Source organism: Octopus sinensis, linkage group LG1 (assembly GCF_006345805.1).
Source record: "Octopus sinensis linkage group LG1, ASM634580v1, whole genome shotgun sequence".
Taxonomy (NCBI): Eukaryota; Metazoa; Mollusca; class Cephalopoda; order Octopoda; family Octopodidae; genus Octopus; species Octopus sinensis.
Genome location: NC_042997.1, coordinates 167,686,291 through 167,700,126, shown reverse-complemented (window position 1 = coordinate 167,700,126; position 13,836 = coordinate 167,686,291). Strand labels below are relative to the sequence as shown.

Below are 13,836 nucleotides of genomic sequence, written 5' to 3'. Positions count from 1 at the left end.
CAGAGCTAACCTGGGCTAACAACAACTACATATATAAATATTATATATTGTTTCAGCTTATAGTCAACATAAGACACCCGCCTCAGTTCAATGCTTGTGATGAGTAATAATACTATGAAATTAACTACTAAGATTTTTCAATATAAAATGATATTAAACAGAAAAACAGGGCCTGTCACTTTTTTCTAAAATTGGTGTCTTATAACATCTAATATCATTCTAATATATACTTAGTTCTGCTCTAAAATAATTAAGTGCTTGTAATTCCCTATAGAGGATATGTAGTTACACCAATCAATAAGTATCAATAATAACAACCAAGTCTGGTCTCATTCAGTACAATCAAAATATGTATATATTAGTTAATATCTAGGTTAAATCATCCAGTGTTGTAGATAAAGCAGGTGAAATTATGTAACTTATCATTATGGCACCTGCACTACAGAATTTATCATGTCAAGGATGTGATATGACTGACAACCTTGCTAGTGCTGGTGCCAAGATAAAATGCCTCCAGCACACAATAAAGTGGTTGGTGATAGGAATTGATATCCAGCCATAGAATACAAGCCAAAATGGGGAAAAATATATGTGTGAGATGTGGTTCTCCAACCTGTTTAGGATGGTAGTAAGTCTGAATAAGAACTGATTTGAATCATTACAACCCATCCAATCTACGCCAGCATGGAAAGAAAAGTTAAAAAAAAAAAAGCAGATATGAAATGTTGATGACAATGATTAAAGTATATGAATTGATATGTATTCTATATAACAGTTCATCTCATAAATTTGAAGTTGTTTTTGTTAATGTTCCACAAGAGAAATCTTATGAAGAAGACATAGCTGTGACCAAAGGATGCTTCAACCATGACCATACCTATTTCATAATCAAATGTATTCCTTTTTAAGATGGCAAAGTGTGGTTTGAGGGAGAATTAGATGATATTTCTAACAGTCAAGTAACCACATAGAGCCTCAATCATTTTGGAGTTATAATCCATAGAGAGAAAGTATAGGTCTGACAAGTAAACAAAGTGATTTTAACTTTTAAATGGGTCTTATCAGTATAGTCAAAACAATGCCTGTTATCTTATCATCATTTAACATCCGTTTTCCATGCCGGCATAGGTTGGACAATTTGACAGGAGCTGACCAGTTGAAGAGCTGCACCAGGTTCTAATTGTCTGATTTAGCATGGTTTCTATGGCTGGATGCCCTTCCTAATGCCAACCACTAAACAGAGTGTACTGGGTGGATTTTAGGTGGCACCAGTATGGGTGAATTTTACATGGCATCGGCATGGGTGCTTCTTATGTGAAAAATCCTGTTTCATAACATTTCAGCAAGTTTATGTATTAATGTTTTAATTGAAAAATATTAAGACAAAGCAAATGGCAAGTTACCAAAGACGATATTAATAACTTATATTTTACTGTTTCACATCCATTTTTCTCAGCTAGCTTGGATGACAATCATTTTGATAGAATGAGGATACAAATTTTGATATTACATGTATTGTTGGAGAAAAGATTTTTAACGTTGGTTGCTCTCTTCTTGAAGACTATTGCATGTCTTATTTTTCTGGCAGCATATTGTAGCCTGGATTACATTATTTGATAAGTCTTTTCTCTTTTTTTTAAGAAGGTAAAATGTAAATTGAAGATTTGATTGCTATTTCTAGCAGCTAAGTAACCATACAGAAGCTCTCTCATTGGTTCACCTAATTACAAGTAGATATTGCAGATGGTATAAGTTAACAGAGAAAGCAGGGATTAGTAAATGTGTTTTTTTTTAATGCTTTAAATCAGATGGGCCTGAGTGAAAGTGGTTCAGGATCAACCATTTCCAAGGAGCAGAGGCCACAGTAATAGCAGTAGAAGCATGTCTGTGTGCAGATGATGGTGTGTGTTGGCCAGTGATTTCATGCCAACCAGTCAGTTGTTGCTTATTATTTTGTCTAGAATCTTTATGTCCATAGTAGTCACATTGTCACACAATGTGAAAAGTTTGAAAGATCATCAAGAAAGTCATCATTGTTGTTGTCGTCATTTAATGTCCATTTTTTATGTAGTGAGTTCATGCTCGCAGGATAGCCTGCTGTGATAACTTTGGATCGTAGAGTGACCCGCTGTTCTTGAGGAGACCTGTTGAGACAAGTTCGTCAACATCAAAAATTCGAATGGTAATTGTAGTTAAGACACCAGTGCTGGTGACACATAAAAGCACTATTCGAGTGTAGCAGTTACTAGCGTCGCCTGACTGGCGTCCGTGTTGGTGACATGTAAAAGCACCAACTGATCGTGGCCGTTTGCCAGCCTGCGCTGGCTCCTGTGCCGGTGGCACATAGAAAATACCCACTACACTCACGGAGTGGTTGGCGTTAGGAAGAGCATCCAGCTGTAGAAACACTGCCAAATCAGACTGGAGCCTGGTGCAGCCTCCATGGCTTACCAGACCCCGGTCGAACCATCCAACCTATGCTAGTTTGGAAAACGGACGTTAAATGATGATGATGATGATGATTTTTATGCTAGCATGGTTTGGACTTATGTGAAAAGCTACCTGTGGTAGATCAATGTCTTATTCAAAGGGGATAGAAAAAAAGCTGTTTCTCATTTACTAAATATTACAAAACAGATTTAGTTCTTTGGATTCAGGTAATTCTGAAAGGAATGGCTAGTTAATCTTACTATTAGCACACTTGTACAGAGTAGATGCTGAGGACATTAGAGTAAAGTACCATTACTGCAATGTACTACAGCAAAGTTTACAAAACAAATAGTTCTACAAAAAATTTGAAATAATAACCCTAGTTAATAATCTATCATCTTAAAACACACAATTGTAGAAAGAAGCAAATGTCTGAAAAAATATATTTTTGTCTTGCCTGAGTAAACACTTGAAAAGTTCTGCTATGTTAATAAAGTATTTGACTCACCTGGACAATATCTAACACCATACCGGCACCAACCGTGCCAAACCCTGCAATGATAAATGGTATGAAGACTTGCAGACAAATACTAAGTGCACTCTCATCACTCTCTGATATAGTTTTTACATCTATTTCAATTTCATCTTCACGGGAATGGTCATCTTCCTGCAATGGTAACAATGGTGCTTTTATATCACTAGTCAAGTCTTCATCCAACAGAAGACTATTGGCTGCACCTTCTAAATGCAGGTTTTCATTCCCATTCCTAAAGTCTGACAGAGGAATTTCCTCAGGCATATTAGTTGAGTGACTGGATTTTAAATCATACGGGGCTGTCTTGGAATCTTTTTCACTGGCAATGCCACTCGAGCTCTCATGGCTGATTCGTGGAACCATTATCCTACGTCGAACTTTGTTTTCATGTTCTGGACTGGAAGACATTTTCCCATAGTAAAATTTTCATTTCTAATCTCAAAAGTTGAATGGATGTTGCGCTGAAATTAAAAAAAAAAACAAAGATAAATCACAATTCATGGAAATGTTTGTATCATCTTTATATGGGTCAGACAAATGTACTATTGAGGCATTATTTTACAGCTGAATGTTCTTCTTCTTGCAAACATTTACCTGGTTTTTAAGGATCTTTTAACCCACATCTTCAAAAATATGAAGCCAGTGGACAACTTGTTGACAGGAGAAATGACAACAATGTCGCTGCTCAGCAATAATTAAAAATGTGTAAATTTAAACAAGTACACACACACATATATAGTTGATGACATTTTTTCAGTTAGTTTATAACTCACAGGGCTATAATAGAAGACATTCAAGTTGTGCAGTGAGTAGGACAGAACTCAAAATACGTGGCTGGGAAGTGAACTTTTTAAATACACAGCCATGTATTGTTATACAGGGTGGACCAAAATGATCTGACACATTTGGAGGCTTAATAAAAGCACAAAATAAGAAATAATGAAAAGAAAAATTTTATTTTCTGAATGTACATATAATGCCATTTTATTTCTTTAAGTTTTAAAAATTAAATCAGCTCAATGCTTCCCATCACTGTCAACACACTGTTGGAGACGTTCATGAAAGCTATCGATAACTCTATGGATCATTTCTTCTGGAATGGTGAAATGTGATTTTTTGTTGTGGGGATATTTAAAATCAAAAGTATTCAGTCATCACCCTCGATCTATTGATGAATTAAAATGTGCAATTTGTGAAGAAATAGCAACCATTCCAGAAGAAATAATCCATAGAGTTATCGATAACTTTCATGAATGTCTCCAACAGTGTGTTGACAATGATGGGAAGCATTTAGCTGATTTAATTTTTAAAACTTAATGAAATAAAATGGCATTATATGTACAATCAGAAAATATAATTTTTCTTTTCACTATTTCTTATTTTGTGCTTTTATTAAGCCTCCAAATGTGTCAGATCATTTTGGTCCACCCTGTATATGTAGAATGGTTGCAAATTTATAGAGGAAGATTTATGAATTTGAGAACAACTGGTTAATTAATGAGTATAAATATGTAATGCTAACATTAACTTAACTGCAACCCACAGCAGCTTTGAAACATGCATGTTACAACAACTATTATAATAACAATAAATTACTATCATAAATTAATTATTCGGGTGGAGTCATTTGGAATCTGATTTCACTTAATAAATCAGCCAGAACATTTAGAAGCATTTGAATATTGATATTAATAATCATCCATGTCAGTAACACCATGACTTTAATCACCATCTGCCACTAACACTGCCATGTATACTTTTGTTTTGTTTTTGTTTTTTTGCTTTTTTGTTTCAATTCACAGCCAGGCTGAATACACAGCTTAGTGGAAAATGATGCCAGCTCTTCTCTTTGTCTAAAGAGTTTTCATCTTCCTCAAACTCACACTTATATCTACATAGATTAGAGATTTGTTGTTACAAGTGAAAGAAGTGAAGAACATTGAAGCAGCATGCAACAAGAAACCTTGCAATCATTCCCAATGCTAGGTCACAGTAATACTGCATATGTCTTGTGGCAAGCACAGATCCCTAACATATTTAGGACTGCATCACCAAGACTGTCCTTCACATCAGAGCCAAGAAATACATCAGTTAACAAAAATTGTCGATCCTCTACAAAGCCCAGGTGAGACCCACAATGGAATAGTAATGCTACACCTGAGACAATGCTGCAGTTACTTTATACTGGATCCAGAAAAAAGCCACACAACCAACTGTAATAAAAAAAAATTACTTTCTGGATCTTCAGATGCTGGGCTTCACAGAGATTACAAGGGACCAGGACTTCTGAGGATTTGCTGCACTTAAGAAGACACGTCAAGCTAAGCAGGTATGTCCTTTATGGCCATTCCCCCACTCCCTCACCCATCTTTGTCTTGCAAGTGCTGGTGCCACATAAAATACACGTGTGCTGGTGCTACATAAAATGCACTCGTGTCGGTGCCATGTATATATATATCTAGAGGTTCAATGAAGTAAGCAACTGATCATCATCATCATCGTTTAACATCCGCTTTCCATGCTAGCATGGGTTGAACGATTTGACTGAGGTCTGGCAAACCAGATGACTGCACCAGGCTCCAATCTTGAGCTGGCAGAGTTTCTACAGCTGGATGCCCTTCTTGACGCCAACCACCCCGAGAGTGTAGTGGGTGCTTTATGTGCCACCGGCACGAGGGCCAGTTAGGTGGTACTGGCAATGGTCACGCTCAGATGGTGCTTTTTATGTGCCACCTGCACAGGAGCCAGTCCAGCAGCACTGGCAACAACCTCGCTCGAATGTTTTTTTTCACATGCCACCAGCACAAGTGCTAGTAAGGCAACGCAGGTAACGATCACACTCGAATGGTGTTTTTAACATGCCATCAGCACGGATGCCAGCTTGTTACTCTGGCAACGATCTCACTTGTATGATACTCTTAGCGCTCCACTAGCATGGACGCCAGTCATTGTGTTTGATTTCGATTTCAATTATTAGCATGAAAAGATAGATAACAGATTTTAAAAACAGAGCCGGAACTCCTCCATAATACAATACTGTTGGTGAGAAGATTAAAAAACTAAAACTGATGTTAAGAATATCAATATTTTGACATGATAAATAAAAGCTGAAATTATAGAGGAGAACATATGATCAATATATCCATTTTCAACAGACCAACAGGAAGCAAAAATTTTACTTATTTTCTCAAATGAATTTTATTTATTCTCTAACATATGACAAATATATGAAATTCATGTATTTCATGTTATGGTATCCTTGTTACACTAAAACAGATAGCATTACATGCTGATTAAGACTATATATATGGTGGTTAGCTTAAAAATTTAAAGTGGCTACCTTTAAACTATTTAAGGTGTCTATCTTAAAATGGCTATACTTGAATAAAGAAGAATATGACAATGACATCATTGGTTAATAACAATGCATATATGATTCAAATGTGACAGTTGCTTTGCTGCTGAAGAAATAAGAGTTTCTCAGTATTAATTGTAAAAGCAAACAACAGATTTATCATTATCAAAAGTTGGTATGATGGCCATATGATAATTTGTGAAATTCTGGGATAAATGTGTCTGAGGGAGAGCAAAATAGCAATTTTGAGGACCGAAAGAGCAATGGTGAGAGCAGTGTGTGGTGTGAAACTATTGGACAAAAGGAAGGCTGAGGACTTGATGGGGATGCTGGGGTTGGAAGAATTGATAGAAAAGCTGGCAAGGGTGAATGGAATGCTGTGGTATGGATGAGGATCATGTTCTGAGGAGAGTGCTTGAGTTTAATGTGAATGAACCATGAAAGTGAGGTCAACCAAAGAAAACATGGAGGAGGAGATTAGGAGGGTTGGCTTGAGGAGGGAGGATGCCCAAAACCAGGTGAGATGGTGTGAGAGCAGTTGCTGTAGGAGTAAGGTAGATCTGGCCACCCCCATTAATGGGGACAAACCTGTATATAAAATATTGGAATTCATCATCAAATGTGAGTAATATAATATCTGCTATATCATCAGTTTGTCTTCAAAAGTAATTGATGAAAACTGAAAGTGTCAAATTCTTATAACATCCAAATCTAACTGAACAATTCAAAGTTATTGTCAGAGATTACACGAGAAAGCTCATTTTTATGAATCTGTGAAAAGAACTAGAACAAAGTGCAGAAAATATGGTTCAAATGAGGCCCATAGGTGGTATGTAATAATCTGAGAACATAGGACCAAGTGCAGGGAGTGCAATTGCAATCTTTAAAATTTGGGGGAAGTCAATGAAAATGCTGAGAACATCTTCCTGAAAATCTGGGTTTGCACATCCTAAGCAAATAGAATTTTTGCACTTATGTCTGCACACTGTGTAAATGCATAATAATAGCTTCAGCTCTCAAATTTAATTTATTTAACAGCTTGTGATGATTTCTAAAGTTCAGATGACTAAACCAAGAAAAGACAGTAAGGGTGATCTTGATATCATTGCATGTTAATAATAACACTTAATTTATTGTAAAGTTTGTGTTTACTGGACCTTCATATTTCACCTAGCAGCATATCCAGCATGACTGTTTGGCTAAATCAATAGGTGAAACTTGAACTCCCAATCAACATGAATTTTAATGACTCACTCCAGTAAATGTTCTGTTGTTATTCTTAAACTTGATTTAAAATAGTTTTGAAAATAGATAACATTTTCAAGTAGTATATAACTCTACAAACAAGTTTGAGGAAATTAAGATAAGAAACAATGAAGATACTGCAATGTTAAAGAAATTGGATTCAAATGCACTAGAATAAACAATGTAAAACTGAACTAAGTTAACAGGTGCTAATGAAAACTGTAACTGACTGCTGATAGAAGAATGAATATTGAAAACAACATTAGATATAAGCTATTGAATAATGAAAAGAATTATATCAATTTCTTTCTGGAAGATATGAATGTCATTCATATGCTAATATTAGCATTGCATGCATTTTATACGTTGATTAAGACTATTCAAGGTTGTTATCGCTTCAGTGTCAGAGTTCAATTATTCAGCTGAAAAGAAGAAAAAGCTTCTCAATGTAAGGGATTTTGTGTAACTATGACTGTACTTAGATATAGTCTGACACAACACCTGTACTGACAAGTGGTAGATAGCTTTTCAGAATGCTAACTCTCCAGCTGCTCTTCATGTGATCTAGATTAGATTTGATTTATTCCAAGAGTTTCTGTTTTGTGTGACTAAAATTCTAAACTTATATTTGTGGAGGTCAAAACATTTCTATTAAAACTGGTGCAAAAGAAGCCAACAAAGAAAAAAACAAAAACAATTGTTTTGCATTTTATTTTTCTGTGATTGTATAGGTTGTGCAGTTTTGCAGATTTAGATAATGGTTTTATAGCTGAGCACCTTTCCTGCTGTTAACTACTTAATTAAAATAGGAATGCTACAGACATTGTGTCATTAGTAAAGTACTACTGATTCACCTGCCAAAATTAATACATTTCCCTTGTAAGCATTACGCAATTTTCCTACCAAGGAAACGAATGCCAAATCAATATCAACATTGTAGGAAGATTGATGTTTTGGAGAGGATGAAGAAATAAGGAACTCATTCTTGGATATAGAAGGAAGAAAACTATCCAGACACTGTCAGGCATGAGTTCTAAGCAAGATTTACTTACACTGCTAATGTTTTTGGGAAAAGAATACATGTCAAACAATCAGTTCAACATCTATCTACAGATGTGACACTTGGTCACACTATCAGTGTTGTATCCTGAAATCACTGGGTATTTTGTGTCATATAGCATACACCCTTGTCCAGGTGATTTAACTTGGGTTGATGAAGCCTAGGCTTGTGTCCAAGTGGCATTCTACTGAACTCCTAATCACCTCTTTTCAGCCAGAGCTATATAGATACTTTCTCAGTAGCTTCTATGTTGTTCTTGTTTTCATCTCCTCTTCCTGCTAGTCATATACGTCTGTGTTTGTCCCTCCTCCCATTCGCTTGACAACCGATGCTGGTGTGTTTACGTCCCCGTAACTTAGCGGTTCGGCAAAAAGACACTGATAGAATAAGTACTAGGCTTACAAAGAATAAGTCCTGGGGTCGATTTGCTCGACTAAAGGCGGTACTCCAGCATGGCTGCAATCAAATGACTGAAACAGGTAAAAGAGTAAAGAGTATATGCCTGATGTTAAAAGATGGGTATATTATATCCATTTCTTATATAGAAATATTGTCATTCACATTAAGCATTAAAAGAAACAAATCCATGCAAGGAAACAAAAATAAGTTAGCAAAAATAAGTTACACGAATGAGGTGTAAGTTAAGAACTGCTCTATATGTTAATAGGTTTCAAAGTAAAATACAGGAAAATATATGATTTTGATGAGACATGGATAAATTAATTTCGTAAGGATAAGTATTGCCAATCACTTAAGTAACACTCAGTCGTCTTGGAAAGTTTAATGAGAAATGCTTCTTAAGGAAATCATATCAACTTTGGCAGTAATGTCAGAAGTGGTTACTATTTTGGCAGTAATGCCAGAAGTAGTTGGCAATTTGGCACTAAAGTCTGAAACCGTTATCACTTTGGCAGTAATGTCAAATGTAGTTACCACTTTGGATCCTAGTGAGTACAAAATGCATGTAGGATACGGCGACATTAGGCAACTGTTACTTTTATGGGTACATCCTGTCGCATTTTGGTCGCAAAAACATAAATACACTTCTACCTAAAAGACATCTACGACATAAACCACACGATGTAGCCTTTCTATTGATGTAGCCTTCTATTGAATGTGTTAAAAATAACACCCGAATCGCCCTCAAATCTACTGACATGTTTTTTTAAACATGGATTCGCTGGATCAGTCTACCTAGGGTTAAAAAAAACATCTCCAGATGTATACACACCACTGAGTGTGGAACAAAAATAAAGATAAAAAGTCATATTATGAAAGTTTTCCAAATTACAATGGAGTAGAGACGTGACAGAAATTAATACTTGAATTATCACCGGTTCTCACAAAATATGAAAAAAAAAAACCCCAGATTAGTTTTGATTGACAGAATGAAACGTGGAAACAAAAGTTAATATAATTTGAAAGTAGAAAATAAAAGAAAAGAGTAGAAGAAAGCTACAGTACTTTCAAAACAGCAAGAGTAAATTAAGCTTATGATGATGATGTGAAAAAAGATATCACAGAAAAGTCATCCGAACATTTCTGACACGTTTGTCATAAATCCAATGATTTGTGGAAACTATTGATATGTTGAGTAAGATTTAGTACAATAGAAACATTTTATTTCGTTCCTTACCATCTTATATAAAATAGTTCCTAGTTACGATGTCAGAGATGTCATATATAAACAAATGACATGAGAGTGAAAAAAATATTTTAAAAAAACATTCATAAATACCTCAAGCAACAACAAAACTGACACATGCCAACATGTAATATTTCGACTGCATTTGCTAAATCTCGTTTTGTCTCCCGCTCACTCGAGATTAACATTTTTTTTCTAAAAAGCACTTTTATTTTTTTATTAATATATATTTAAATTTTTAATATTAAATTTAAAATGGCTTAATAAACTTAAAACTAATTCCTTTGTCTAGTTATTTTAAAGTTAAGAAAAAGATGAGGACGACATCGAAAATTAGTTCTAACAGCTTCTATCCCACCATTTGATTTGGCGATGTGGCACAAAAATACATGGAAATAATTGTATTCAGATGGTGTAAGTTGAATGGTGAGTTTATGAAAATGAAACGATAAGATAGGAAATAAAGAATTTTATAAGCTGATTTTTATTTATTATAAGGCGTATTTTGAATATCTTATTTATAATGTGCGGAACAGAGTCGGACGAATGTTAAATGCTGCTATTCCTTATTACACACCGGCTAGCCATGTGCTTAATTTCATGTAGACTAGCATTATACCATATCAGTACAATAAACACGTGAAAATTAACACGAATGGAACGAAAAAGAAAAACAGCTGCTTCGATTTCCAAAGAATTACTAGAAGTTGAAAATAATTCAAGTGAGTGTATTATTAATCCTAAGCTACCTGTTGAAATAACAATGAATATATGTAAAAAAAATACATGGTCGTTCTAATCAATACAAATTTTTCTCAAAATCATGAGTGTCAACTCTTCACGTCAACTGTTTGCAAACGTTAGCCTAATTCCCACAGATTATTTACTTGTAATGCTGGAGTTTTAGATGTCGCTTTGCTACTTTACAGGGCTTTTTTGTTTTCTTAATACCTTGGCTATTAAAATCGATGTTGAGTCTGATCAGCTGAGACTGCAATAATAACAAACAGCTCTGTATATTCTGCGCCCTAAAGCTATTAATTCACCTTACATTTTTTTCAACAGGTGACTCCAAGTATTTACAACGATCTAATAAATCATTGGACTAGAAAATACAGTAAGAAATGTTTGTTATGATCCTAAGTTGTGTTTAAATCTTGTTCAATAAGAAGTCAATAAGAGTTGGGAGAAGCAGTCGAACACAGGACTAAAAATATCTTACTGTATTTTCATTTTATTTCTTTAAATCAAAAATAGAACAAAACAAAAAAAACAGCTGTCTCCTAATTATTGTTTTGAATATCACATTCAGAATGTGCCAAATAAATAAATGTAATAATAATTTTATTTTTAATAAGAAATTAATTAGGATCAAGGGATGAAGCAGCTGTATCAGTCATTCGACTGTGGTCATGCTGGGGCACCACCTTTAAGGGTTTTAGTCGAGTGAAATTGACCGCCGTACGATGTTGTTGAACAGCTGCGTTACGAATGAAAATTTTAAATGCCCAGATTCAATTAATTATTAATTAAGGACAAAAATGCAATTCCTAATGATTTTATACACATACACTTAAAATAAAATCGAAACATAAACAAAGTACTGAAGTTGTAATCCCGCCAAATTCTGATCAGATTTTGATTAAAAAAGATTACTTTTCTTTTTCTACAGTTTCTGAATTTCATGTTCAAAACACAAAAAAATTGAAGACGGTGGTGGGGTCCCAAGAAAAAGGCATAATGTAAAAAGTTACAGGGTGATTTTAAAAATCTACGCTAAAAATGACTACCTGTTTGCTTAACACCATATTGAGATTTTTTTAGCCCTGCTTAAGCCAAACAGTTTTGGGAGCTTTGTAAAATCAATGGCACAATCCATTCCTTCAGACTAAAATAATGAAAAAAAAATAAAAAGTGGAGGGAGAGACTTTTATATTGTTGCTTGGCATGCTAGAAAAGCAAACATAAAAATGACACATTGGATGATGTGATCCTGGGTTAACTGTGTATGGAGAAAAGGTGAGATAGGACAGCTGGAGCTAAACAACTTCACTGCGTGAGAATTATATATATATATGTGTGTGTGTGTTTATATCACATGTGCGCTAACACACCTACCACATATGGTTTATTTTCAAATTTTTCTAATTTACAATTGAAGAAACATTCTCCTCACATTCGTTGGAGAGATCAAAATTAGAATTTACGAAATATTCATGTGAAAGAAAACGGGAGAAAAAAAAACTTGACAGAAGTTGAGCTACAATTGTATTCTATAATGATAGACACTAAGAAGTACAATACTACAATCAATACTCTTCTCTTCAATCTAGTCATTGCTTTCATTTAATAAGAACAACAACAAAAAAATTTAATTATTGTTATCTTACTCAGATTTGCCTTGCATCTTTGGTATGACTCGGCCCACTTTTTCCACCGTTTATGTTTGTTCTTTCTTAATTCAGTCAAGATTTTCTTCTGCCTATTGATTATTAAGCCACGTAGTTCAGGACTAATTAAGTGTAGAGAACAGATTGATTGTGTGTGTACATTGATCTGTTTCCTAATCTTGTCCTGCCTCTACTGATTATTTTTATGCTTTAAGTGACACTTCTTTCTCTGATCGGACATCACCCTTAGTTACAGCTCACTGAAAACAAAATTGAATTTCTTGATGTGAAATGAATTCTCTCTCTCTTTCCCTCTTTCTCTCATGCTTTCATATTGTGCGTCAATATGAATAATTAATCACACCCACCCATCAACAAACACACGTGTGTATCTGTACATACGTGTCCATGTTTATGTGGTTTGACAGTCTGTAGTTAAAAGTAACTTTAATTTATTGTCAGTCAGCATTATTATATGATGGTCTTATTTCAATAAACTTATTTCTGTTTTACTTAGAAAAAATGTCCAAACTGATAGTTTCTAAACATCCACACAAACTCGCGCATATGTGCGCATGTTTATGTATCTAGGTACACTCTGTCTGTCTGTATGTATGTGTGTGTGTGTGTATATGTATGTATGTAAGGAGAAATAAGCTATATTAAATCTCTGAGTGAGATATATACAGTAGCACTACAGAATTGTAACATATAATTGCCAACCAAGTGTGGTGTCCTATAAAGGACAGTGTTACTGACGTTTATAGCCCCAGGAAGACATCTCTTCCAAATGGTTAATGACATAGTCTGTGTCCAATTGGCATTTGTGAGGGCAGGTCATCGCAACCAGCCCTAGCCTTACGTGATACATGCGGATTCGAGTTTCTGGGTGGTTACCCATCCTCAGTGTGTGTTAATCACCAGCTAGTGATGAATATTTTTATTATGATTATACAATCAAACACAGAGGGGTACATTACAGGACGTTACAAACACACAAAAATGATATCTGAGTTTGGATGAGAATATTCACAAATGACATTCACTTATGTACAATTAACTGACTTCGTTTTTTTCCTTTTTGACACCACCTTTTTTCTTTTTCCTTAAATTAAAAATGAATTCGGGCGGATTCACCCGGCAGCCTGTAAGGCCCAGCGACTATCTATTTTCCTT

At 34.9% G+C, this 13,836-nt stretch overlaps 2 protein-coding genes across 6 annotated transcripts in view; one reads left to right on the top strand and one right to left on the bottom strand.

The window, feature by feature from the left end:
• Positions 1 to 12,955, bottom strand: part of LOC115209148 (solute carrier family 41 member 1) — a 54,018-nt gene extending 41,063 nt beyond the window's left edge. The window contains exons 1-2 of one of the 5 annotated variants that reach the window (XM_029777329.2): positions 12,661 to 12,955; positions 2,939 to 3,426 (exon numbers count right to left, since the gene is read on the bottom strand). In XM_029777329.2, coding sequence (XP_029633189.2) covers positions 2,939 to 3,373 — 435 coding nt within the window. In that variant the 5' untranslated portion in view covers positions 3,374 to 3,426; positions 12,661 to 12,955. Of the gene's footprint in view, positions 1 to 2,938; positions 3,431 to 10,261; positions 10,282 to 10,363; positions 10,484 to 11,060; positions 11,329 to 12,660 lie in introns of those variants that run through there. The other 4 variants (XM_036506691.1, XM_036506694.1, XM_029777319.2 and 1 more) reach the window with 4 other exon arrangements.
• Positions 10,639 to 13,836, top strand: part of LOC115209151 (uncharacterized protein C12orf45) — a 41,772-nt gene continuing 38,574 nt past the window's right edge. Inside the window, exon 1 of the mRNA XM_029777356.2 lies at positions 10,639 to 10,992. Coding sequence (XP_029633216.1) covers positions 10,926 to 10,992 — 67 coding nt within the window. The 5' untranslated portion in view covers positions 10,639 to 10,925. The remainder of the gene's footprint in view (positions 10,993 to 13,836) is intronic.